Source organism: Schistocerca serialis, chromosome 5 (assembly GCF_023864345.2).
Source record: "Schistocerca serialis cubense isolate TAMUIC-IGC-003099 chromosome 5, iqSchSeri2.2, whole genome shotgun sequence".
NCBI lineage: Eukaryota > Metazoa > Arthropoda > Insecta > Orthoptera > Acrididae > Schistocerca > Schistocerca serialis.
In genome coordinates this window covers 382,315,965-382,341,020 of record NC_064642.1, presented here as the reverse complement: position 1 = coordinate 382,341,020, position 25,056 = coordinate 382,315,965, and the positions used below count along the sequence as shown (strand labels likewise).

Sequence of the window (25,056 nt, the reverse complement as noted above, 5' to 3'; positions counted from 1 at the left end):
CCAGAAGTCCTTCAGGCACAAAGCCGTTTGAAGATCCTGCATGGGCCACGGTTAATCATGATCCTCTTCCTGTTGGCTGATGACCGCTGCTATTCAGAGTATCATCTGTCCAGCATTTCTCAACTAATTCTCCAGCATTGACCCAGGTTTAATCTAACCATATGACTGAGTGGATGTCCTTTCCTACAATTTTGTGTAAGAAAATGGAACGAGCTGCAATGGCATGAGCTTTTTCTAGTAACAGTTTTCGTCCATCTAACTTTTTGAAACGAAAGCCCACACTTTTTAATATTGTCTTAGGTGACGTTTTCCCCCCTGAGAAAAGTTCACTTTCTTTGAAAGAAATTAGCAATTTCGCTATTGTGGAGTAATCTTTCCTTTTATAGTATCTGTATATGTGCCGACGAATTGCGTCGGATTGGAAAGAATCAATATCTGTGATAGGACGAGGCTGCTTCTTTTTCTTGCCCAGAGTAGTTAAAAACACACAGTTTCTTCCACAGGGGATTTCTTCCAGTCTGTTTATTCCACTGTCTTGTAAATCTTGAAATAGCACCCCTTTTCTTATAACTGTTCTTTCACTGAGTCCTAGAGTTTTCGAGGTACGCTCTAAAACTTTATCGGCAGGAATCGACGCATGCCCATGAACAGAAACAAATTCCTTTTCTTGCTCGTAAAACTCATGCGTATCCATAGTAATTCCAAAGCGTGACTATTTAATGGCACTCCACGGCCCAACGGATTGTCGCTTGGTGAACGACATCGTTTTGGAGCCATTGTTTAACAAACAAAAACTAGTCGAGGCGGTAACACAACACAACAGCAGGCATTTGCGCACTTACATACAATGTTTACACGGAAGCCGGCAATGTGGTAGCGTCGACATCGGAACCGGCTTTTGTTTGGTGCTGTTATTGGTTCAGTAGATGTGGCGCCTCCCATTCCTCACTTGTTAGTTAGTTATACTACCAACTCTACGGCGCATGGGGAGTGACCTTGAAATGACATGTTTCAGCAGCCCGGGTATAAATATGGTTCAACAGAGTGTGGTGACAATTACAACAATCACAAAACTGTGCATGTGCAGTAGAGAGAGTTTGGAAGTGGTCGTGATTGGTCACGATACCTTTATTCGAACGAACCTAGTTATTCGTATCAGCCACCATGCAGAGTAGAGTTTGACAGCGGCAGGAGATATGGCATGAACTGTTCCAACTTTACACATATGCCAGTTCAAATCTGCCATGTAGAGCACCCTGATGTCAAGAAACTTAACGAAGTAATGTTTGTAAACACTACTCGATGGCCAACAAATGTGTGTCATTTTATTTCAGTTTTTTTATTTTTCCACAAACCTTTTTTCATAAAGCGTAAATCACGGGAAAATTATAAATACGTTGACGCAAAATCAGGTATGAATTAACATTGTGGACATAGGAAATTTGACAGGAGTGATAAAAAAAATGTCATTAACAGCAGGTAAGCGTTAATTTTGGGAATGTAAAAATGGGTTTATACTGTAGTTGGTGCAGAGAAGGCATTGTTAACTGCTACATCAGATGTATGACGTAATATAAAAGTTAGCACTAACAAAATTTTTGCATTCTCTTTGCAAATTTATCAGTCACGGGAAAGCCCGTAGCTGGAAAATATTTTTATGAGCCGAGACGAAATCGTCCAGCAGTCTAGCAGTAACAAAAAATAATGAGTCAACACAAACTCTGGAATAGCAAGTGTAGACATCCCAAACCAGGAACTTCTCTTGGTAGAACACCACAAGGTGTCCAGCCAACATCACTACATATACTGGTCCCTGGTCACAGGTGCAGCAAGTTTGGTCAATCTCAGACCTTCTCTACAAACATAACACTTCACATATTCAACTATTAAACCAAATAATTGTAGGAATTTCATTGTCCTCTACATGTTGTCCCCCATTGTGGTGTGCAGTGTTGTACTTTTGAAAATCGTTACATCTATAACTAACAAAAATGAAACATAAAATTAAATCTCCAAACACAAACAACACACCACACTAAAAATTCCAAACCTGAAAGTGAATTTACTACCCATTACTGTCAACATCAAAATCACTCACTAATAATCCGCCACAAACTCTTACTGCTAACAGCATGTGAGCAGGTCCTGTTTGAGAACATTTTTACACACAACCTACTTACCATTTAGCCGTGTCCCCTCCTCCCTGCCCCACTGCGTTAGTTTTTGCTGTTAGTTGGGATATGGATTGTATAAAATTCTTGCAGTTGGTCTCCCCTGCAGTCCTCTCAGCTTGGCACCCCAAGGGGCTGCTACTAATTGTCTTACATCCTTTACAGGAATCTTACTGTTATGGTGCCTCTGGCACCCCAAGCGGTTATTTGTGTCACATTAAGCCTTAAACTGACGCTGCACATGTGAGGAGTTCAATATCATTAACAGTGCTCTCTAGCAATTTAGAAACATAAACATCTTACACTAGAGAGCAACACCACATACTTGCAACATACCTTCTGCAAAAACGATCCATTTCAAACATGCTGCAGTACCATTTCATCACATAGTGCAACAGAATTATGTCATACGTCAAAGCAGATGAGTAGTATCAAGCACTGGAGTTGTGATCCCTCTATGTATAGCTGCATGCTTCATTTTACACTTTTTGTGCGTTATTTGCTGCTTTAGAATTTCCTATATGACCGTAGAGGGTCACTCATCATGAACTGTTCTTCTAGGTACTTATAGCTCTAGTGTTTGGTCAACATTTTTCTAAGCTTAGCCACATTGTGTCTACATGGTTGTGCCCAGTGCTAAATGTTTAGAAGTTCCTGCTCGAGATGTTACAGTACTTCCTCTGTATCTAGTTTATTGCCTTCGAAGACTTCCGGTCTGTTTGGTGTCATTAGATCTAAAATATTTTCCTTAATGGAAGGGCTTCTGAATTAATTGTTCTAGATAGTTTCCAGAGAAACCATGTAGTATTATGTTCCAGTATGTTTTCTCACAATTACCACTTTCGACACTATGATTATCCCAATTTATTGTTGCATAATTAAAATCTTTGCCAGTGATGACAATATGATTGTCAAACATTTGCGATAGAGGGCTGAGAGTTTTCTCTAAAGCTGGCAGTTGCATCTGGGGCTGAATCAGGAAGTCAATAGAAAAATCCATTCTACTGCCCACCCCTGATACTTAGTCTTGCCCAAACAATTTCAGGTGCAGCTTTAGTTTATATCTTGGCGGATGCAAGTTTCTTTTCTACTACAACAGATATGCCATCTCCAGTTTGTATTATCTTTTCCTTAATGTTCTGACTACTGTTCATTTTCGGGTATTAGCCAAGTTTCTGAGGTGGTAGTATGTGAGCTCCACTGCTTTTTAGGAGCACTTCGAACTCGGGCACTTAGCTTTTGTTCTAGTTCATTGCATTTATGATGATGTAAGGTATAATTGAAATCTTGTAATTTTATCCAGAGTAGACTGAAAATCTTTTAGAACATATTATACAATTGCCTTGACAAGCTGACAAGTAATTTGGCATTTTTGTACCTGGCCTATAGAAATGAATCAGTTCTAATTGCTCATTATTGTGATATAAATTAAAGTGATAGCATTTAGTCTTGTAGCACGTATATGATGTCCATTCATGTAGGACTGTTGTCCATGGATTTTTTCCCCCCATAGGATCACAATGAATTACTGTGCAGTGTGATGTGTTTTTGTTCTGAATAAAATCTTCTGCACTGGCTGGTAAAATACTTATCTTAAAAAGTCTCTAATGGTTTCGCATCAATAGAGATACATCTGCAAGTTGTCTATTCAGTAATTAAAAAATTACAGAGTTGCAGTGGCTTGAGAATAGCCTATTTTGTCCCAAAGAATAATGGCCTAAAACTTAGGCACAGGAAGGAGACAAGGTGAGAAAAATTAGTCGCCAGGTGTGTGTATTGCATCATTTATGATTCCAGGTGTATAGGCCAGGAAGGAAGCATCTTTGAGATCCGTTTTAGAGAGCATAGTAACAACTCTGGCTCAAGGTCAGCTCTAAGTGCCCATTTACATGAAATAGGCTATCAGTAACTAACCTCCAGTCAAAGTTACATATGATGATGCATTATGAAAATAAGGGTACTACGTGCAACATTTTAGAGGAGGTTGAAATTTATCTTTCACTAAAAATGTTCCCAAAATTACTCTTTAATGCACAGACCGTGCTGTTCCACAAAGGTGTGCTATCCAATTTTGATTGCCTAGTTAGAGATAATATTTAGCCTTCCCACACACCTAACTGATGCATCTGTACAGGACAGTATTATTCTTTGTTGTGGTTCTTGTTTTCATGAGAAGTGATTTTATTTAGTTTTATTCTCAACTGATTTTGTAGGATTTCTATTGGACGTTTTTTTAAAGATACTTCTTTATATGCCATGCAATACAATGGATATGCTACATGATTGCAGGTTCTACAAATAGAGCAATAGAGAATTCAAAAAATCATGTTGTTAGCCAGGCTTTTCAGGGTTTTCAATTGTTTTTAACTATGAATGTTTTTACAGAAATAAAAATTCCTAATGACTGTATAACGTGTAATAGTGCAAAAGTTAGATGCACTGTCCACCGTGCAAACATGATTCATAATAAAGACTCATCAGTATAGTTTACACTGGTGCCATACACACTTGTGTGCTGTGTATGGCATGTTAGGTATTCAAGGTTCCGATGTGTGGAAGTTAAGATATGTTAATGTGATGTTTCTAGTTAGTTCACATAATTATACAGTACTCATAATTTTAATAGGCTTATCCAGCTTCCTGTTGCTTACAAGTGCCCCCCCCGTGGTCCCAACCAATTTAATCATAGACTACTGCTTTTAGAGTGCTACACACACACACACACACACACACACACACACACACACAAAACCACAGTCTCTGGCAGCTGAAACCAGAGTCTGCTAACAAATCCTGTGCAAGCCTCTTCACCTCTGAATTAATTTGCTTTGGCTTACTGTATTCATTTTGGTCTCCCTCTACAATTTTGGTCACCCTTGTTTCTCCCTTCCAGTACTACATTGATGATCCATTGATGTCTCACAGTGTGTCATGTTAACTGATTCCTCCTCCTAGTCCGGTTGTGCCACAAATTTTGTTTTCCCGAGAGCATATAGCTGTACAATTTTCTTTATAAAGAAGTAAAACTGCTAAGTTTGCATGGGAAAACTGAATTAACATCATAGACAATTGTCATATTAGTAATTTTATGCATATCACACTGATGAACCAAAACATTATGACCACCTGTTTAATCTACATTTGGAACACAATACCACTGTGATTTTCAGACGTATGTGACACCAGATGTCTATGCACAGGTCATTCAGTTCCCGTAAATTACAGGCCCGTGTTCTGTGGGGGCAGACCTAGCTCCCAGTGAGGTTCCAGATGATTTCACTTCAGCTCATATTAGATGAATTTGGTGGCCAAGATACCACTCCCTTCAAACCATTGTAGCATGATTTTGTCCTTGTGACATGGACAATTATCCTGTTGGATGTCGCCATTGTTGTCAAGGAAGACCTCGAGTAAATAGGGATGCATGTGGTCCACGGTAATGTTTATGTAGGCCAGAGCTTCCGTAGTGCTCTTGATTACTACAAAAGATCCCACAGAAACCCAGGTCGATGTCCCACATAGCATAATACTGCACTCACCAGCTTGTGTCTGAGACACAGTGCATGTTTTGAACTGCCATTCACATGGGTGATGATGTATCTGGACACGAACATCAATGTGATGTAACAAAATGTTACCCATCTGACCAGGCTGTTTGTTTCCTATTGATCCATAGTCCATTCTGTGATACCATACCTACTGCAGTCTTAATTGACAGTGCCACTAGGCTGGCGTGGGAACACACAGGGGTCATCTGCCGTGGACCCCTATGTTCAACAACGTTCGCTGAACAGTTTGCTCTGAAACAGTTGCGTCTACACTAGCATTGCATTGTCATTACATCTCCCACAGATTGCTGCCTGTTCTTCGTTACAGAACATGCATGCTTCCACCCTGCATATTCTGTGATGATGCATGGATGTCCAATGCTCATGGTTTCACCATCGTTCCAACTCTCGTCATAGATGCTTGTGACAGTAATACATGAACAGTCAACCAGTTTTGCTGTTTTCGAGATGCACATGCCGGGTGCTGAACCATAACAGTCTGGACTTTGTGAAAGACATTTATGTCTGAGGATTTTTCTATTGTGGGCAGTATCTTTATTAGAATGATTCCTCATTCATCACTGTTCCATTTACATATTTTCCTAGATGCGTCACTTGCCTGCTACACCACCAGGAAGGATTTAGTCTTGCGGTGAACAGTTGTCATAACGTTTCACCTTATCAGTGGATATATACAGAGAGGTTCAGAAAAAATGTAGACACTCTTTGATAGTTAATATTTTTGGAACAAAGTGACATATTGTTGCATTTAGCGCAGTAGCATAGTCCAGTGTTTTCTCAACAGGTTTTGGGGCACGTTTTCCAGCAGATGACAATGAAGCAGTGCATGAAGTAAGATTGTCATTTGAGCAATGCAAGGCTATATTGAAGTGGTACTGGAAGTACAAAAAAAAAAAAAAAAAAAGGTACAATGGCAAAGGCGTGATATGTATAGAACTCAGCCATGAACACACACAACAATTTATCATATTCAAGATAAATTTGAAGCTGTTGACTCTGTTCAGGGTGTGTTTAAGGAAAGGTCTGGCCCACCAAAAACAAGTCCAGCTTCCAGCACTGCTGTGTTGCAACATTTTACAAGGTCATCTCAAAGTGATCCAGATTGAAGGATGGAATACTGGGTGTGGTTTGAAGACATACTTTGCGATGATGAATGGTTTGCAGGGACCGTGGTTATCTGGTCTGACAAAGTGCAATTCAAACTGAATGGTACTGTATGCCACCATTGCACGTACTGTACTCCTGAAAATCCTCATGTTCCCATGGACAAACATGTTAATCTACCGGGTGTTAATGTATGGTGTGGTCTGCCATTGTGCGGTTTGATTGGTCCATTCTTCTTTGAAAGTACCTTAACTGGTGCGGTGTATCATCATATGCTGCAAACATCGATTTTACCTGCCATCGGAGAGGTGTTTGGGAATGAAAGATTTTTCCTACAACAAGATGATATTCCACCTCACTACCACAGAAATGTCAAAGCATACTTGGATGAGAATCTACCTGTGTTATAAGACCGACACCACAACACTGATGGCCATAGTTCAGTCAGTTCAGCAGCATCAATGTCTTTTGGCTGTTAATGGGGTCACTTTGAATACACAAAATAACATTTATGATGGTATGTCATTTTTTTCCATTAATATTGGCTGTTAGAGTGTCTACATTCTTCTGGACCCCTCTGTATATCTTGCACAATAACTACGAAAAATGAAAGGGGGCGCTATGAACTTTTGCCCAAATCCTTTTAAAATATTGTACAGCTGATCACTTAATTCTGTCTGTTCTCTTCAATCTCCTTAACTGAAGTAGATAGTGTACAGCCGAGATGTGGTTTAATATTTTGGAACAAGCAACATATATTCTGACATTTGACAAATTTCACAAAAAACGGCTGTTATTTATATGGCTACTGAAGATCATAAAAAATTTCACATTTTTAATGGTATTTTACTCACAGCATGATGTGAAACTTCCTGATTGAGGTCACTTTGACAGCTCCTGTATTAGAGCTCTGAACATGTTAATTGTTGTTGTGAAGATGACTGACGAGTTTGTGTAACACCAGATTTATTGTTATTGATGGAAGGAAAAGTATGGAATCATTTGTCAACACATAACTTACTCACTAATCATCCCCAAATAATGAACCAGTGTCACAAAATATTTTAGTGGAATACCAGCAACAATGTGCACATCCTGGCTGTACAAGAAGTGTAACATAGAACAATAGCCAATGTTCAAGTGATCTAGAACATTAAATCACCAGTTTTTATTCCACTGCCCGCCAAATACTGCTTTTTGAAATTTCTGACTGACTCCCAATTCAGGTACCATTACAAATGTGCATTGGTGTTCTGCGCAACAGAGATATCTATTACATTTGTTAACATATCAAGATATGAACATAGCTAACTGGTTAATGTCTGTGTTTTCACAGACTAAATCTATAGAATTCTCTCCTCATGTAAATGAAAACTTTCATTTTTGGTCCTCTTTTGTGTGATAGCAGTGAGGAGTGTTCTCTCCTGATCTCCTAAGTGCTGTTTGTAATTTAACACATGTAAACAGCCGGATAGATGGCTACAGCAGAAATTAACAACATGAAAACTACCACATCCCAAATAGTGACAGAAAATAGAAATACATGATAGAAATGGACATATCAATTGCTGAAACTAGTTACAAATACTCAGCAACATATTCACCCCCCCCCCATCTGCACCCTTTTCTTTTATGCATAATTTTCCTTTTCTTGTCTGCCATTATGCATGTCAAACACCACTCTGAAATTTAAGACTTGCAAAAGATGATAGCAACAACCTTTAAAAAATTAAGTGTTGCCAACAAGAGAGTATTGGCAAATGTTATGCTTCTATATAAACAGAAAGTGCATCAGAGTGTAAGCATATTGATACTATTCCCTGTGTTTTGACTAACTCGTCTAATAGAACAATGCAGGAAAACCTATGCACAAATCTGAATTTCCACAAAAAATTAACAAGTAATATGAACTGTTTCCTACACACAAAACTTACATCTGTATGCCATAGATTACATAAAATAACATTAGAAAGATATTTATGTGGTGTGACAAAAAAGAAATGAAACACTTGATTAGTGCATTTTTCAACAATGATTTTCAATTGTGATTCTTAATGCTGTTAAGAATTTGTGTTCTTTGCCAACTTAGTGGCTTTAGGTGAGCAGTTTTCTGCAGTGTGTTCACAACTCAGGTATGCAGTGGTGAGACATTGGACTTGTATTTTGGAGGACTGTGGCTCAAATAGCTGTCATTCAAATTTTAGATGTAGATTTTCCATATTTTCACTAAATCACGTGAGAGGGAAATGTGGGAATAGTTGCTTTGGCAGGGCATAGTCATTTTCCTTCCCAAATCTGTGTCTTTAATGACTAATTTTTCTTTTCTTCAATCATGTTATTCTTTTCATTGGTTTTGGTCTTTTGTTTATTGTTGTACCTGTTTGGTGTAACATGAAAGTTAATTTTCATTGTACTTGTCTCTTTGTTTCTGTGATGTCCTTTTATCTTGTTTATTGCTCTTGGCTGTTTTACTTTTTCCCTTTCCCTCCTGATTTTAATTTTTATGTTTGACATGCATTCTTCTTACACCATGTTTTGACCTGTTGATACCCTCTTTTCTGTTTTCCTTACATATATTTTTATACTGCTATTTCTGTCATTTTATTTTATTACATTTAATTGAAGTCTGTGACAACATTTATGCTGTTGTAAAATGAAGGCAATGTGGGGGAGTAATGATTAGGGACCAGAAAAATTTGCATTTTATGGCAATTGCAAAATATATGCCAATTCTGCCTCAAAATCCAAAAACACACAGCAAATTGTACCCAGGTGAACTATTGTATCAGAGATAGTTTGAAAAAGCTTTATTTTCTGCATATAAATATCGAAAATGAAACCAGTTTTTACTTATTGGTATTGTACATCTTATGACGAAGCCCAATATGTAAAGATAATGTTGTAAGAACCTGTTTGCAAAATTAAAAATGCACAAATGCAATGATGTATCATTTTGTTTGATGCTCTGGTGCCATGGCAATTGTGAATGGTTTATTTAAGGGTCATTCCATGCAATACAGTGTAGTTCTAGGCCTTGGGCCCTAGCAATTTATAACAAAGAAACACATGTTTGTTAACTTAACTTCAAAAGTTGTTATGATTTGGACACATTAATATGGTGATTTAGGTGCCCGTAGTTTGGTCTGTGATTGCGTCAAATACTTCTAGAGGTCAGGCTTGAACTACGTTGTTAACAATACTCTGCCAACCTCAATGAGTAGTTGCAAGGTGGCTATTCCCAGATGCCTTGTGTTGTGCTTTTCTCTTTGTTTTCTTTCCTTATTTTGAAATGAGTGAGATGACTAATCCTGGTACATGTTGGATTTCAAGTACAACCCTTACAGTGCCAGAAGAGGTGGGTGATCTGTGATCTCTCTTGTCAGTCCTGCTTTTGCAGAACATGGATGTAGGCTGCTTCCCTCCGAGAGGAAGGCGGGGCTTGTTTCCCACACTGCTCCTCTCCCCTATGACAGTAAAAAATCTGGTTTGTTTTCACTTGCGGCCATCTGTTACTACATAGTGTTCACACTCTGCACTATAGCAATTGGATAACAACATCTGTCAAGTTTATTTGATAGTGCCAAAATTCTTTCCCTAACGTTACAATACAGTTACTTTCAGTTTTACTTTTACCCTGAGTACCTCGTCCGTTCCATCTGTAGCTTTGTCAAGCATGGTATGCACAGCAATAAATGCACACTAAAGGTCAAACTTAATATTCTACAGATTTTATAATCTTTAAATTGAGTGGGAAAAGGCAAATAATGTCCAGAAACACTTTAAATCAGAGATACATTCAGTTTAGTGGTGGGAAAATGCTACTCTTTTCAATAGAACCATCATTTGTTGAATGCTTAAAAACAGCCAAATGAAGGAAACAAAGGGCATTTCAGATTTAAAAAAACGGCTGGCGAAGTTCTTGCAAAACCAAACATTCTTATCAAAAAATCAGAAAGTTCAGAGTCCACATGTTTTTTTTAAAAAAGAAGTTATTTACAGAGAATGAAGGCTTTGCTTGTATTCTCTCATGTAGTGTGGCAACCTTTTAAATTTGTGCTTCTAATTATTTACAAACAAAAGGTTTGGCGTGAAATTTGGGAAAAATAGTTGCAAAGTTTGCCAAAAATAAGTGCTAAATTTTCTGGTCCCTAGTAATAATGGTAATATGCTGAATTTGTAAGATTGTATACATATATAAAGTCCCGCATAAGTATTTTAAAGTACCACGTACATATATAAACTAAAATCCGCCACCACAGGTTTTGTCTGTGTGTTTTGCCTAATCTCAGGAACTACTGTAGGGATTTTGATAGTTTTAACTCTTAGATAGACTGATTCACGAGGAAGGTGTGTGGTCACAGGAGCTGATAAGAACAGATTTATTGGTGTATATTTAATATTTAAAGGATGTGGAGGGAAATGTAGGAACAGGTCTCACAGGAACTGTAGCTTGCGCTGGACAGGCAATAGATTCGTGTGGCCAGCAACTGTGTCATGTAGACTGCGCTATATGGGCACTGCAATCGAGTGGCCACCAAGTTGCCTTAAAAAGCCTGCCACTGATGGTGCAGTTGAATGGACTGGGCAGAGTGTCAGCTCTAAGGTCCCATCCTTGCCATGAGATGAGATGTCACTCCAAATGCTATACTAGTCTATCCTGTGCAAGCCTCTTCACATTTGCATAACAGGCACACCCTACATCCATTACCACATTGACATTTCCATGTTACTTCAAGATGTGTCCTGTCAACTGATTCCTTCCTTTAGTCGATTTGTGCCATGGCTTTCTTCCCCCGCCCCCCAATTCAGTTACACAATCTATGCATTTAATCTTTTGCAATGTTTGGTAGCATCACATACACATATCAAATCCTTGTGTTCTCTTTTTTTCTGTCTGCTTATACTGATGTTTCACTTTTGTACAAGGCTACAAACAGATAATTACATTCAGGAAAGACTTCTTAACATTTAAACTTATATTAAATATTAAGAAATTCCTCTTTTTCATAAGTGCCTGTCTTATCATTGTCAGTTTCTTCTTGTTGGCCCTCATCAGTTTTTTGCTGACCAAATAACAAAACGCATCTGTTACTGTTAATTTTAGTGATATATTAATATATGCTCTATGCAAAATTCTACCAAGCGGCTTCCCCTTGCATTCCTTTTCCCTAGCCCACATTCTCATGCTACTTTTTTTCTCTTCTTTTTCGTACTTTCAAATGTCTGTCCCTGTCACAATTAAATTTTTGTTTCCCTTAACTATCTGAATGCTTTCCTTTACCTCAGTATGCCTTCTTCAATCTCTTCATTACTTGCAGAGTTACTATTTTCTTATTCGTTATTAGACCTACTCTCACATTATCCCTATATATGATTTTGTATTTATAGCCTGGTTCTCATCTGACCAAAAGACCTGTTCTTCCTGCCACATTATTTCACTAATTCTCGTTGTATCTGACTTCAGCATATCCCTTTTTCTTTTTAAATACTCTTAACTTCCCTATGCGATAAGGAATATAACATTCCACAAACTGCTAATTCTGGTTTTTTCTGATAAGATTATCGTGAGTAGTTTCCAATTGCAGATCCAAATGAGGGGTTATTTTGCCTCCAGAATATTTTTACCCAAGAGGATGCCATCATCATTAAGCCATACAGTAGAGCTGCATGACCTCGGGGAAACCAAACTCTGTAATTTCTTCTTGATTTCAGCTGTTCACAGTACAAGCTCCTTGAGCTACTAAAAGTTCTGCGACACCTATTGTGTGTGACATCACCACAATTACTGCTTTGTTATGGCAGCATCTTTGGGATGGCTCTCTGTATCCTTCAGGCATGCAAGCCACACCACCTTGACAAGTTTCATGATTCACGGTGGCAGAAATAAATAGCAACATTGTATAAAATAAGTTGCAGAAGGAAAACTTGCAATGATGGCTGGCAATGAAGTCTGCTTACTAAACTTTCAAATGTTTGATTTTATTTAGTGGATTTAAAAAAAAAAAAAAAATCAGGATGTATGCATTACAGAAGTCATAATTTGATGTGAAAAGGGAGACTTTTTCTCTTTGGTCTTGATTAATTGGTGAAAGTTACCAAGCAGGACGTGAGAAAAAGCATAAGATATTCTTGTTGGGATTAGTTGTGCACAGCTTACAGAAATCGTGACATTCTAAGCCTTTGCTAATTTTTAGTAAGATGCTTTTCAGTAATAATACCAGTTAGGTCTGTACAGGACGTTCCAGGAAGAATGGTCATTATCTAGGTATGTGACGGGAACATTCACATGAAGCAGAAAACTTCATGTTGATGAATTCCCTATTGTGAATACTTTCTGGGACAGAACAGAGCCCATTCAGTGTACATTTGTTTTTGAGCTAGAGGCATACACGTGTGTGTCTTACCCACCCAACGCCTTTGACATTTCATTCTACCCAACTTGCCTTGCTACTTACAACGTAATTGTGTAGGATGTTTTTCTGCCATTAAACTAGCCCGTTGTACACACTTCTGTGAGTGAAACAGTATTGAGGGGTGAGATTGTATCATAGAGAAGCATCAGTTAACTGTGTTCTTAAATGCTCTGGCAAAAATGCCACGCAGCAACACTAATGAAAATATGCAGGTATGGTGTATGTTTACGGCTTCTGCAAGGGTAGTGTTCCTACTGGTGTTGAAGAATACAGTCAGAGCTTTCTGATAGATGTAAATGTGTTAAAAATGCATTTTTTCGGTTCATACTTTGTAAAACACGTTTAAATGTTTATTAACTGTTGTACATATATAAACCTTTTTCCATCTCAGAAACCTTTCAGAATAAAGTATATTTCCGTGTAAGTTTCTTGTTTCACTTTATCATTCCTGTCATATCCCTAAATATTGAACATTCCTCTATAAAACCCTTTTGTATTGACTTCCCTTCTTCCCATCTCTGCATCCTCTTACAGCAGTTCATTTCATACCCCCACCCTTGGGGACCCTGTCTCTTGTCTAATCCTATCAGACAGGTATTTCTGGAGAGCCTATAAAAATGTAATAACATAATTCTGTAATTTATTTTTGGATTCTGTGAGTATGGCACTTGTTTCAGAAAACACCACAAGAAAAAGAAGCACAAGAAAGCTGCCGAAGTCCCTGATGCTGCTGAAGAAATTAAGCCAAAGGAAAACATATCTATTAAAATATCATCTGATGGCTCAAAGAGAGAAGTCAGAGAAGCAAGTAAACCAAAAAGTGAGGAAAAAATTGAATCAAAAGAGACCAAAATGTTGAACGGGAGTGACACGGCTCATAAAGTAGAGCAGAAAGTCAAGAGTGTAGAGCCTCAGAAGAAACATGACAGCAGTAAAAATGGTGATACAAAAAATGAGATAAAAGACAAAAGTGTAAAAGACACTAGTGTAAAAGTTACTGTGGGGAAGGATGATAGTGTCAAAAGTTTAGGAACTAAAGAAAATGGTGAGAAGTGCTTAGTTGTGAAGAATCATAATTCAAAAGAATCACATGTGGTTGATATAGTTAGTAAGAATAAAGGAAACAAAGAAACAGGCTTGAAACCTTCACCAGCTAAAACACATTTAAGTACAAAGAGTGAAGACTCATCTGAAGATAATGACATTAGAGCTAAAGACTCAGAGTCTGACATAGACATTACTGTAATAGAAGATGACATTGATCTTGAGGATCTCATGCGACAAAAGGTAAGAGATTAGTGTAGCTTTCATCTGTTGTAGTAAATAAATACTTAACTATATAATGTATTTCAGTTGTTAGTCATTGACAAGATTTATTCATGTTACTGCGTTTGCAATAACATCAGCTGCTCTCACGTATCTGCCTGTTCAGTAAGCATAGCTCGTGATGTGCATCTCATTCTCCCCCGCTCCAAGCTGTCCCAAAGTATGTTACACTGGCATTCATGGCATCATTGCTGAGCAATGCGTACAGAAGGGTGTTGCCAGGAGTACACATCCATGCATTGTGCTAGTGAAGTAGCTATACATTATACAGTGTGTACCTTATTCAGCAAATAGTGTGGAAGTATGGATTAAACACATTGAAGATTGTCTAAACATTATATTCATTACTTTGAATTGTACCACATAGCACGTATCAACTAATACAAGCATGTTCCCAAATATTGTAAGGATCCAAAATCTGAGAGTAAACAGCTTTTCAAAGAGTAAATATTTTTCCCTAATTCGCGTAATATTCTACAAAATGGCTATACACTTTTTAAAGTAGCACACATTCTTCCTCATGGTTCAAGCCGTCTCCATACCAAATTTCATTGAAATTGGTTCTGCAGGTTACTTTCGAAAACTTGACAAAGTTAATTTCTTTCACATTTATATTTTGGTATGAATAAAACTTTCAACTGTGATATCTTTTTTCCCCTCAATACGATTTTGATGAAATGAAGCCTATATGGTGTCCCAACCTATGCTAAAGTTACCTGTTAAAACCCCATGAAAGAGGTTAGTACATTACGACAGCCAGAAATGATAGCTTTAGATAAAACTTTTAATCATGATTCCTCCCCCCCCCCCCCTTTCCCTTTTCCCCTCCCTTCCCCCAATCAGATTTTGATGAAGTAAACAGTTCAAGCCAAGAATATGTCCTTTAATAACTTTCTTTTTATGCTGTAAGCATTCCGTAGTTATATTTTCATCCCTGTTGAGAGTCCCTATTTTCTTATGGTTATTTTCATTTTTTTAACTGTTTGAAGGTCTTAATAAATGTAGCAATACATGTAGTCTGTGGACACTGTGGCTATCCAAGAGGTAGCGTGTAACTGCTGGAAAGTTTACTATGTTCCAAAACTCTACTTGAAGTGTTTGGTAATTCTGGCTTAGCTGCTACTTTTATCATGTACTGAACTAGAATTGGCATGTGTATTCAAATATAGAGATATGTAATCAGGCAGAATACGAGGCTGCGGTAGGCAATGCCTATAGAAGACAACAAGTGCCTGGTACAGTTGTTAGACCGGTTACTGCTGCTTCAATGTCAGGTTATCAAGATTTAAGTGACTTTCAATGTGGTGTTATAGTTTATGCACGAGCGATGGGACACACCGTCTCCAAGGTAGTGATGAAGTGGGGATTTTCCTGTATGACCATTTCACAAGTGTACCATGAATATCAGGAATCCGGAAAACATCAAATCTCTGACATCGCTGCGGCCGGGAAAAGATCCTGCAAGAATGTGACCAACGACGACTGAAGAGAATCAGCCAACGTGACAGAAGTGCAACCATTCTACAAATTGCTGCAGATTTCAATGCTGGGCCATAAGCAAGTGTCAGCATGTGTACCATTCAACAGAACATCATTGGTATGGGCGTACAGAACCGAAGGCCCACTCTTGTACTTGTGATGACTGCATGACACACAACTTTACACCTCACCTGGACCTGTCGACACTGACATTGGACTGTTGATGACTGGAAACATTTTGCCTGGTCGTATGAGTCTCATTTCAAATTGTACGGGTATGGAGACAGCATCATGAATCCATGGACCCTGCATGTCAACAGGGGACTGTTTAAGCCAGTGGAGGCTCTGGAGACACTGTATTGTTGTGGGGCATGTGTAGTTGGAGTGATATGGGACCCCTGATACTTTTAGATAAGGCTCTGAAAGGTGACATGTACATAAACATCCTGTCTGATCACCTGCAGCTGTTCAAGTCCATTGTGTATTCCAACGGACTTGGGCAGTTCCAGCAGGACAAGGAGACACCCCACATGTCCAGAATTGCTACAGAATGGCTCCAGGAACACTCTTCTGAGTTTAAACACTACCTCTGGCCACCAAACTCTCCAGACATAAACATTATTGAGCATATCTGGGATGCCTTGCAAAGTGCTATTCCTAAGAGCTCTCCACCCCCTTGTACTCATTCAGATTTATGGATAGCCCTGCAGGATTCATTGTGTCAGTTCCCTCCAGCACTACTTCAGACATTATTCGAGTCCATGCCACATCGTGTTGCGGCACTTCTGCGTGCTAGTGGGGGCTCTACACAATATTAGGCAGGTGTACCAGCTTCTTTGGTTCTCAATGTATTTATTCATTTTACAGACACATAACCAAATTCACCAGACAGTTTAACATAGACCTTGAGGCACAGTACAGATCTGTTGACCATAACTATACATTCGAAATACAACCCACAATGTGGAGATAAACTGCAAAACAGTACAGCAGATAACTTCTCCAGAAGACACCAAACAAAACATTTGAGCATACTCAGTAAATTCCAAACAACACACTGAACAAAAGTCCATTGATTTCACAGTTGTCATTCAAAACATATTCTATTTCCTTTCCTCCAATTAGCTGGAGCTAAGCTATAGGCTAGACAGCATTAATGAAAGCAAGAAAGCATATCGAACCAGTTTTGAAAGTAGGTCTCGTTAATAATCATTTCCGTGTTGTCTAAGAAACACCCTCATTGACCTTGGACCTTGTCGAGTTGCATTGGATTGTGTCCTCAATGATACATGTAACCGTACCATAAGTGCAGCGACAATTGAGGGTTATCTGTGGAGAGGGCAGGCAAAGGAGGAGGAGCAGCAGCAGCCTTTTCAGTAGTTGCAGGAGAGTCTGGATGATTGACTGACCTGGCCTCATAACATAAGCCAATTTGGCCTTGCTGTGCTGGTACTGTGAATGACTGAAAACAAGGGGAAACTACAGCCATGATCTTTCTCTCCTAGGACACGTCACTCTGCTGTGTGGCTGAATGATGTTAGCATCCTCTTCTCCCATTTTTATCTTCGGGTAGGGACTACTCAGGAGAATGTGTATCTGATCTGATGCAATATGTCACTTGACAGCTTATGTCTAGGTAGCTATACTGGAGTTATGAGGTTACAGTAGCTGCCACTGCACATGCCCAAGGCTCGACTGATAGTGCCAAAGTTGTTGTTGTTGTTGTTGTTGTGGTCTTCAGTCCTGAGACTGGTTTGATGCAGCTCTCCATGCTACTCTATCCTGTGCAAGCTTCTTCATCTCCCAGTACTTACTGCAACCTACATCCTTCTGAATCTGCTTAGTGTATTCATCTCTTGGTCTCCCTCTACGATTTTTACCCTCCACGCTGCCCTCCAATGCTAAATTTGTGATTCCTTGATGCCTCAAAACATGTCCTACCAACCGATCCCTTCTTCTAGTCAAGTTGTGCCACAAACTTCTTTTCTCCCCAATCCTATTCAATACCTCCTCATTAGTTACGTGATCTACCCACCTTATCTTCAGCATTCTTCTGTAGCACCACATTTCGAAAGCTTCTATTCTCTTCTTGTCCAAATTAGTTATTGCCCATGTTTCACTTCCATACATGGCTACACTCCATACAAATACTTTCAGAAACGACTTCCTGACACTTAAATCTATACTCGATGTTAACAAATTTTTCTTCTTCAGAAACGATTTCCTTGCCATTGCCAGTCTACAGTTTATATCCTCTCTACTTCGACCATCATCAGTTATTTTACTCCCTAAATAGCAAAACTCCTTTAATGTAAGTCCCTCAGCATCACCCGATTTAATTTGACTACATTCCATTATCCTCGTTTTGCTTTTGTTGATGTTCATCTTATATCCTCCTTTCAAGACACTTTCCATTCCGTTCAACTGCTCTTCCAAGTCCTTTGCTGTCTCTGACAGAATTACAATGTCATCGGCGAACCTCAAAGTTTTTACTTCTTCTCCATGAATTTTAATACCTACTCTGAATTTTTCTTTTGTTTCCTTTACTGCTTGCTCAATATACAGATTGAATAACATCGGGGAGAGGCTACAACCCTGTCTCACTCCTTTCCCAACCACTGCTTCCCTTTCATGCCCCGTGACTCTTATAACTGCCATCTGGTTTCTGTACAAATTGTAAATAGCCTTTCGCTCCCTGTATTTTACCCCTGACACCTTTAGAATTTGAAAGAGAGTATTCCAGTTAACATTGTCAGAAGCTTTCTCTAAGTCTACAAATGCTAGAAACATAGGTTTGCCTTTTCTTAATCTTTCTTCTAAGATAAGTCGTAAGGTTAGTATTGCCTCACGTGTTCCAACATTTCTATGGAATCCAAACCAATCTTCCCCGTGGTCGGCTTCTACCAGTTTTTCCATTCGTCTGTAAAGAATTCGCGTTAGTATTTTGCAGCTGTGACTTATTAAACTGATAGTTTGGTAATTTTCACATCTGTCAACACCTGCTTTCTTTGGGATTAGAATTATTATATTCTTCTTGAAGTCTGAGGGTATTTCGCGTGTCTCATACATCTTGCTCACCAGATGGTAGAGTTTTGTCATGACTGGCTCTCCCAAGGCCATCAGTAGTTCTAATGGAATGTTGTCTACTCCCGGGGCCTTGTTTCGACTCAGGTCTTTCAGTGCTCTGTCAAACTCTTCACGCAGTATCTTATCTCCCATTTCGTCTTCATCTACATCCTCTTCCATTTCCATAATATTGTCCTGAAGTACATTGCCCTTGTATAAACCCTCTATATACTCCTTCCACCTTTCTGCCTTCCCTTCTTTGCTTAGAACTGGGTTTCCATCTGAGCTCTTGATATTCATACAAGTAGTTCTCTTCTCTCCAAAGGTCTCTTTAATTTTCCTGTAGGCAGTATCTATCTTGCCCCTAGTGAGATAAGCCTCTACATCCTTACATTTGTCCTCTACCTCTAGCCATCCCTGCTTAGCAATTTTGCGCTTCCTGTCGATCTCATTTTTGAGACGTTTGTATTCGTTTTTGCCTGCTTCATTTACTGTATTTTTATATTTTCTCCTTTATCAATTAAATTCAATATTTCTTCTGTTACCCAAGGATTTCTATTAGCTCTCGTCTTTTTACCTACTTGATCGTCTGCTGTCTTCACTACTTCATCCCTCAGAGCTACCCATTCTTCTTCTTCTGTATTTCTTTCCCCCATTCCTGTCAATTGTTCCCTTATGCTCTCCCTGAAACTCTCTACAACCTCTGGTACTTTCAGTTTATCCAGGTCCCATCTTCTTAAATTCCCACCTTTTTGCAGTTTCTTCAGTTTCAATCTGCAGTTCATAACCAATAGATTGTGGTCAGAATCCACATCTGCCCCTGGAAATGTCTTACAATTTAAAACCTGGTTCCTAAATCTCTGTCTTACCATTATGTAATCTATCTGATACCTTTTAGTATCTGCAGGATTCTTCCAGGTATACAACCTTCTTTCATGATTCTTGAACCAAGTGTTAGCTATGATTAAGTTATGCTCTGTGCAAAATTCTACAAGGCGGCTTCCTCTTTCATTTCTTCCCCCCAATCCATATTCACCTACTATGTTTCCTTCTCTCCCTTTTCCTACTGACGAATTCCAGTCACCCATGACTATTTAATTTTCGTCACCCTTCACTACTTGAATAATTTCTTTTATCTCGTCATACATTTCATCTATTTCTTCATCATCTGCAGAGCTAGTTGGCATATAAACTTGTACTACTGTAGTGGGCGTGGGCTTTGTGTCTATCTTGGCCACAATAATGCGTTCACTATGCTGTTTGTAGTAGCTAACCCGGACTCCTATTTTTTTATTCATTATTAAACCTACTCCTGCATTACCCCTATTTGATTTTGTATTTATAACCCTGTATTCACCTGACCAAAAGTCTTGTTCCTCCTGCCACCGAACTTCACTAATTCCCACTATATCTAACTTTAACCTACCCATTTCCCTTTTTAAATTTTCTAACCTACCTGCCCGATTAAGGGATCTGACATTCCACGCTCCGATCCGTAGAATGCCGGTTTTCTTTCTCCTGATAACGACGTCCTCCTGAGTAGTCCCCACCCGGAGATCCGAATGGGGGACTATTTTACCCAAGAGGACGCCATCATCATTTAATCATACAGTAAAGGTGCGTGTGCTCGGGACAAAATACGGCTGTAGTTTCCCCTTGCTTTCAGCCGTTCGCAGTACCAGCACAGCAAGGCCGTTTTGGTTAATGTTACAAGGCCAGATCAGTCAATCATCCAGACTGTTGCCCCTGCTACTACTGAAAAGGCTGCTGCCCCTCTTCAGGAACCACATGTTTGTCTGGCCTCTCAACAGACACCCCTCCGTTGTGGTTGCACCTGTATCGCTGAGGCACGCAAGCCTCCTCACCAACGGCAAGGTCCATGGTTCATGGGGGGGGGGGGGGGGAGTGCCAAAGTATGTTTTGCAAATGCATAATAATGTATATGCATTATAACAAAGAACATGTTTCTGACAATGGAAAAAGCAATTACAGAGAAAAATTGTTTGATAATGTATGAAACCAAGAGATAAATAACAACAAAGGGTAATGACAGTGTCTATGAGAAGTCATTCCAAATCTTTACCGTAATAGCTGCATATAAAACATTGTCTAATAGTGTAAACCTAACAAAGAACACACAATCAGCATTTGTTGAACGAAATAAAGAACTAACTATGGATACATTTACTCTCACCAATTTATCGTGTCAGTGCTGCAATTTCACACTGCCCCTCATCAGTATTAGTGTTTGAATTGGTGCCAAAACTAATCATCATCATCGTCAACAAGAGAAACCATTAACTGTAGATTGTCTTTTATAATTTCAACTACAGTCTGCTTCTCATAATCTCGCCAAAATGTTCTACTTTCTTCCTCCATGATGTGGCATGTACAGTAGCAAGACCTTCGTGTAATAGCCTGTCCATTTCGGTTTTAGTAAAAGACTTATTATTTCAAATGTAAATCTTAAACTCACTTCAAACCAATTCAATTAGTTTGAAATGGCAGCAATAGGAAGTAGCCTAATTACCAAATGACCCATTCCCTTGCAACTTCATCATAAGTACATAAATAGACATCACAAGGTTATTTTGTTTCACAAGTGAATATGAGATCAGCTTTGTCACTCTCATGTCCGCAGCAATGTATCTCGCGAGGAACCACAGCACCGTAGTTTCTTTATGGCCACTGGTCATTGTTTTGTTTCATATCACTGAATTGTAAGGTGCATTATCCATTACTAACATTGTCAGAACACCAAACTGGAGTTAACTTTTTAAAGTCAAAGCCCATATACCATACACCATTTTAATTGATGCCCCTCCCCTGAAAAAAGTTCACAATCTCTTAAAGAAATTAGCAACTTGGGACATTCTTTCCATAAATATGCCAATGGAAATGAGCAATTTTGCTGTTGTGGGGCAGTCTTTCCATAAATATGTCAGTGGACTGCAGCGGTTTGGAATGAATGTGGATTTGTAACTAGGCAAGGCTGCACCTCTCTCTCTCTCTCTCTCTCTCTCTCTCTCTCTCTCTGTCTCTCTCTCTCTCCCCTCCCCCCTCCACCCTCCCCTCCCCTCCCCTCCCCTCCCCTCCCCTCCCTCCCTCCCTCCCTCCCTCCCTCCCTCCCCAGGGGTGCTTAAAAACACAGTTTTTTACGCAGGATCTTTGCTCAACACTGCTTACTTCAGTCCTTTCACTAGGTTGTAGAGTGCCCAGTTCTTTTTCTTGTGCTTCTAAAACTCTCATGTCCTTTGTAGCAATTCTAAAGTTTATTTAAGTGGTGTCATTTTGGTGACATTCTTTAATAAATAAAAACTGTAGTTGAAGCAATGACACAACACTTCTAAATAGAAGCAGGTGATATACACTAGCAATCAGTGTTTGTGTAGAAGTCTGCAGCATGGTAGTGCCAGTGTCAGAACTGGCTTATGTTGCTGTTCTTTAGTTGGTTCAGAGGACACAGTGCCTCATGTTCCTTGTTTGTTTATCAGTCATACTGCCAACTTTAAGGCATTTGTGGAATGACCGTGAAGTGACATGTTTCAGCAGGCTGGGGATAAGTGTCAGGAAAAGCAAGACAGACATTCTACGGGTGGATCCCGTAGCTGGGAAGGTAAACACGATGCCAACATTTGAGACAGTAATTCAGTCTGTATGCCAACTATCTTCATATTCAAGTAAGAGATTGAAACAATATGATGAGCTATAGGAAATTATATAGATAGCTAAAGAAGATGAACATTTAATTGTGATCAGTGATTTGAATTCAGAGAAAGTCACCTAGTAGACTTTTCCACAGAGCATAATTTAATCATTGCTAACACTTGCCTAAAGAATCATGAAAGAAGGTTGTATGTGTGGAAGGTACCTCGAGACACTAGATGCTTTCAGATTAATTATATAATTGAAATACAAGATTTCGAATGTGAACTTTAAAGTGCCAACCATTTCCAGCAGCAGATGTAGCTGTCCAAACTTTATTGTTTGTGAACTGTAGACTAAAACTGATGAAACTGTAGAATGGTAAGCAATTTAAGGGTAGTTTGCAGGCCCTATGCAGTCAGTATTAAATAGGCCATGTTTATGTACCTTTATCTGTGGAACTAATGTCGATAAGTCTCTAAATTTTGCAGGTAACTTATCCATGTTATTTGTGTTCGAAGTAACTGAATTAAGGTTCAATTTAAAAAGAAACATATAAACACACAGGGTGTGATACAAAAGATTCAAGATTTAACTCAGAACTACAAATTTATTGGACATTTAAGTACAGGGGACAAAAATTCTTCAAAATATGATCCTTCAGCATCGACACAGCACTGCCAGTGCATCTTCCACTGTTCGTAGCCCTTCTGGAAGGCCTCTGGCGTCATGCTGTCAAGGGATCTCATCGAAGCCTGCCGGATGGCGTCGATGGAGTCAAATCGCTTCCCTTTTAGGCCTGTCTTGATTTGGGGGAAGAGGAAAAAGTCATTTGGAGCCAAGTCGGGACTTTGGGGTGGCTGCGCGAGTGTTGTCGCGTTGAATTTGACCAAAACTTCGGCGGCGGCGCGCGATATGTGCGCGGGCGTGTTGCCATGGTGGAGAATCCAGTCGCTTTTGATCGCCAGGCGGACGTGGCGAACTCAATCTCTCAAGCAGCGGAGCACTCAAACTAAGACGATGGTCACTGTTTAAAAGTTCCCGCACTCTCTCCACATTTTGATCCATTCGGCTTGATGAAGGCCTCCCAGAGCGCTTGTCGTCTTCAACATTCCTGTGGTCATCTTTGAAACATTTGTGCCACCTGAAAACCATTGCACGGGACATGGCTTCTTCTTTAAAGGCCTCTTGAATCGTACTGAGAGTCTCCGTGGCGGTTTTGTTCAATCGCACGCAAAACTTAATCGCATAACGCTGCTCTAAATGCTGCTCCATTTCCGCCTCTTCGACCGAGGTCAGTGACACGCATTCATGCTGCAAACGATGGGCACTCTGTAGGGTTCCGGAGGCAACTGCTGCAATGTCAGTTCGATCCCTGAGAATCCCCCCCACTACTTCCCCCACTCGGCGGAACTGGTCCGTGCGTGCTCCCCTACTAATCAGTCTTGAAACTTCTGAATCACACCTAGTGTGTGTGTGTGTGTGTGTGTGTGTGTGTGTGTTTGTGTACATATGCTGTTTGTTATAGTGAATATTTGTACATATATGCTCCCAGTTAACACCTATTAAAGTCAGTGGGCTATAGGTATAGTATATTGTAATAAAATGGGTCATGTTTTATGTAGCCATCACAAATAGCTTTTTAAATCACATTTAAAATGATAAAAACTCTCTCATATTTTTAAATTAATGCTCAAAAGTGCCCAGCAGCATAGTCAGTGTAACCTTCTTTGCCACCCTACTTCTCTAAAAGCTTCTTCTTTCTGGTTGACCTGTCTTATTTGGTAGTGAGCTTGGCTGCTGCTGTGCCTTGGCATTTGTCAGTTTGTGTAATAATTTCAACCTCTTTGTAGTATGTTAGCAAAGGTGGCTCTTTCATTAATTCCAAAGTAATTAACAGTTTTGTGCAAACTATTGTTTGCATGCTTATATTTGTTAGTTTCATGATTAAAACAGATAATTCAGCCTAACTTTTGTAGTAGAAGAAACTGTTAAAAAGACAGAATTTTTTGATGTATTGATTTAATTTAATGAGTTAAGTTTTAATTGTAATTTCTGTAAATTTAACTTTGAACAAGGTGTAGCTTTGGTACCTATTATTGTGAGGATATATATAACGGCCCCATTTTTGGTCACGAGACAGTCAGTCCACAGTTGGGTTTCAGACAAGAAACTTATGTTGGTTAGAACAGCATCAATGTATCAATGTAACCTTGAAATATGTGTAACACAATTAGGCCGCGTGTTGAAACAATGACAGTGTCTGTTTCATACGTACCTGAT

The 25,056-nt window shown here is 39.2% G+C and overlaps 1 protein-coding gene across 1 annotated transcript in view; it reads left to right on the top strand.

Annotated features, from left to right (window-relative positions):
- LOC126482400 (serine/threonine-protein kinase PRP4 homolog) overlaps positions 1 to 25,056 on the top strand; it is a 148,489-nt gene that overhangs the window by 5,498 nt on the left and 117,935 nt on the right. The window contains exon 3 of the mRNA XM_050106516.1: positions 13,935 to 14,544. Coding sequence (XP_049962473.1) covers positions 13,935 to 14,544 — 610 coding nt within the window. The remainder of the gene's footprint in view (positions 1 to 13,934; positions 14,545 to 25,056) is intronic.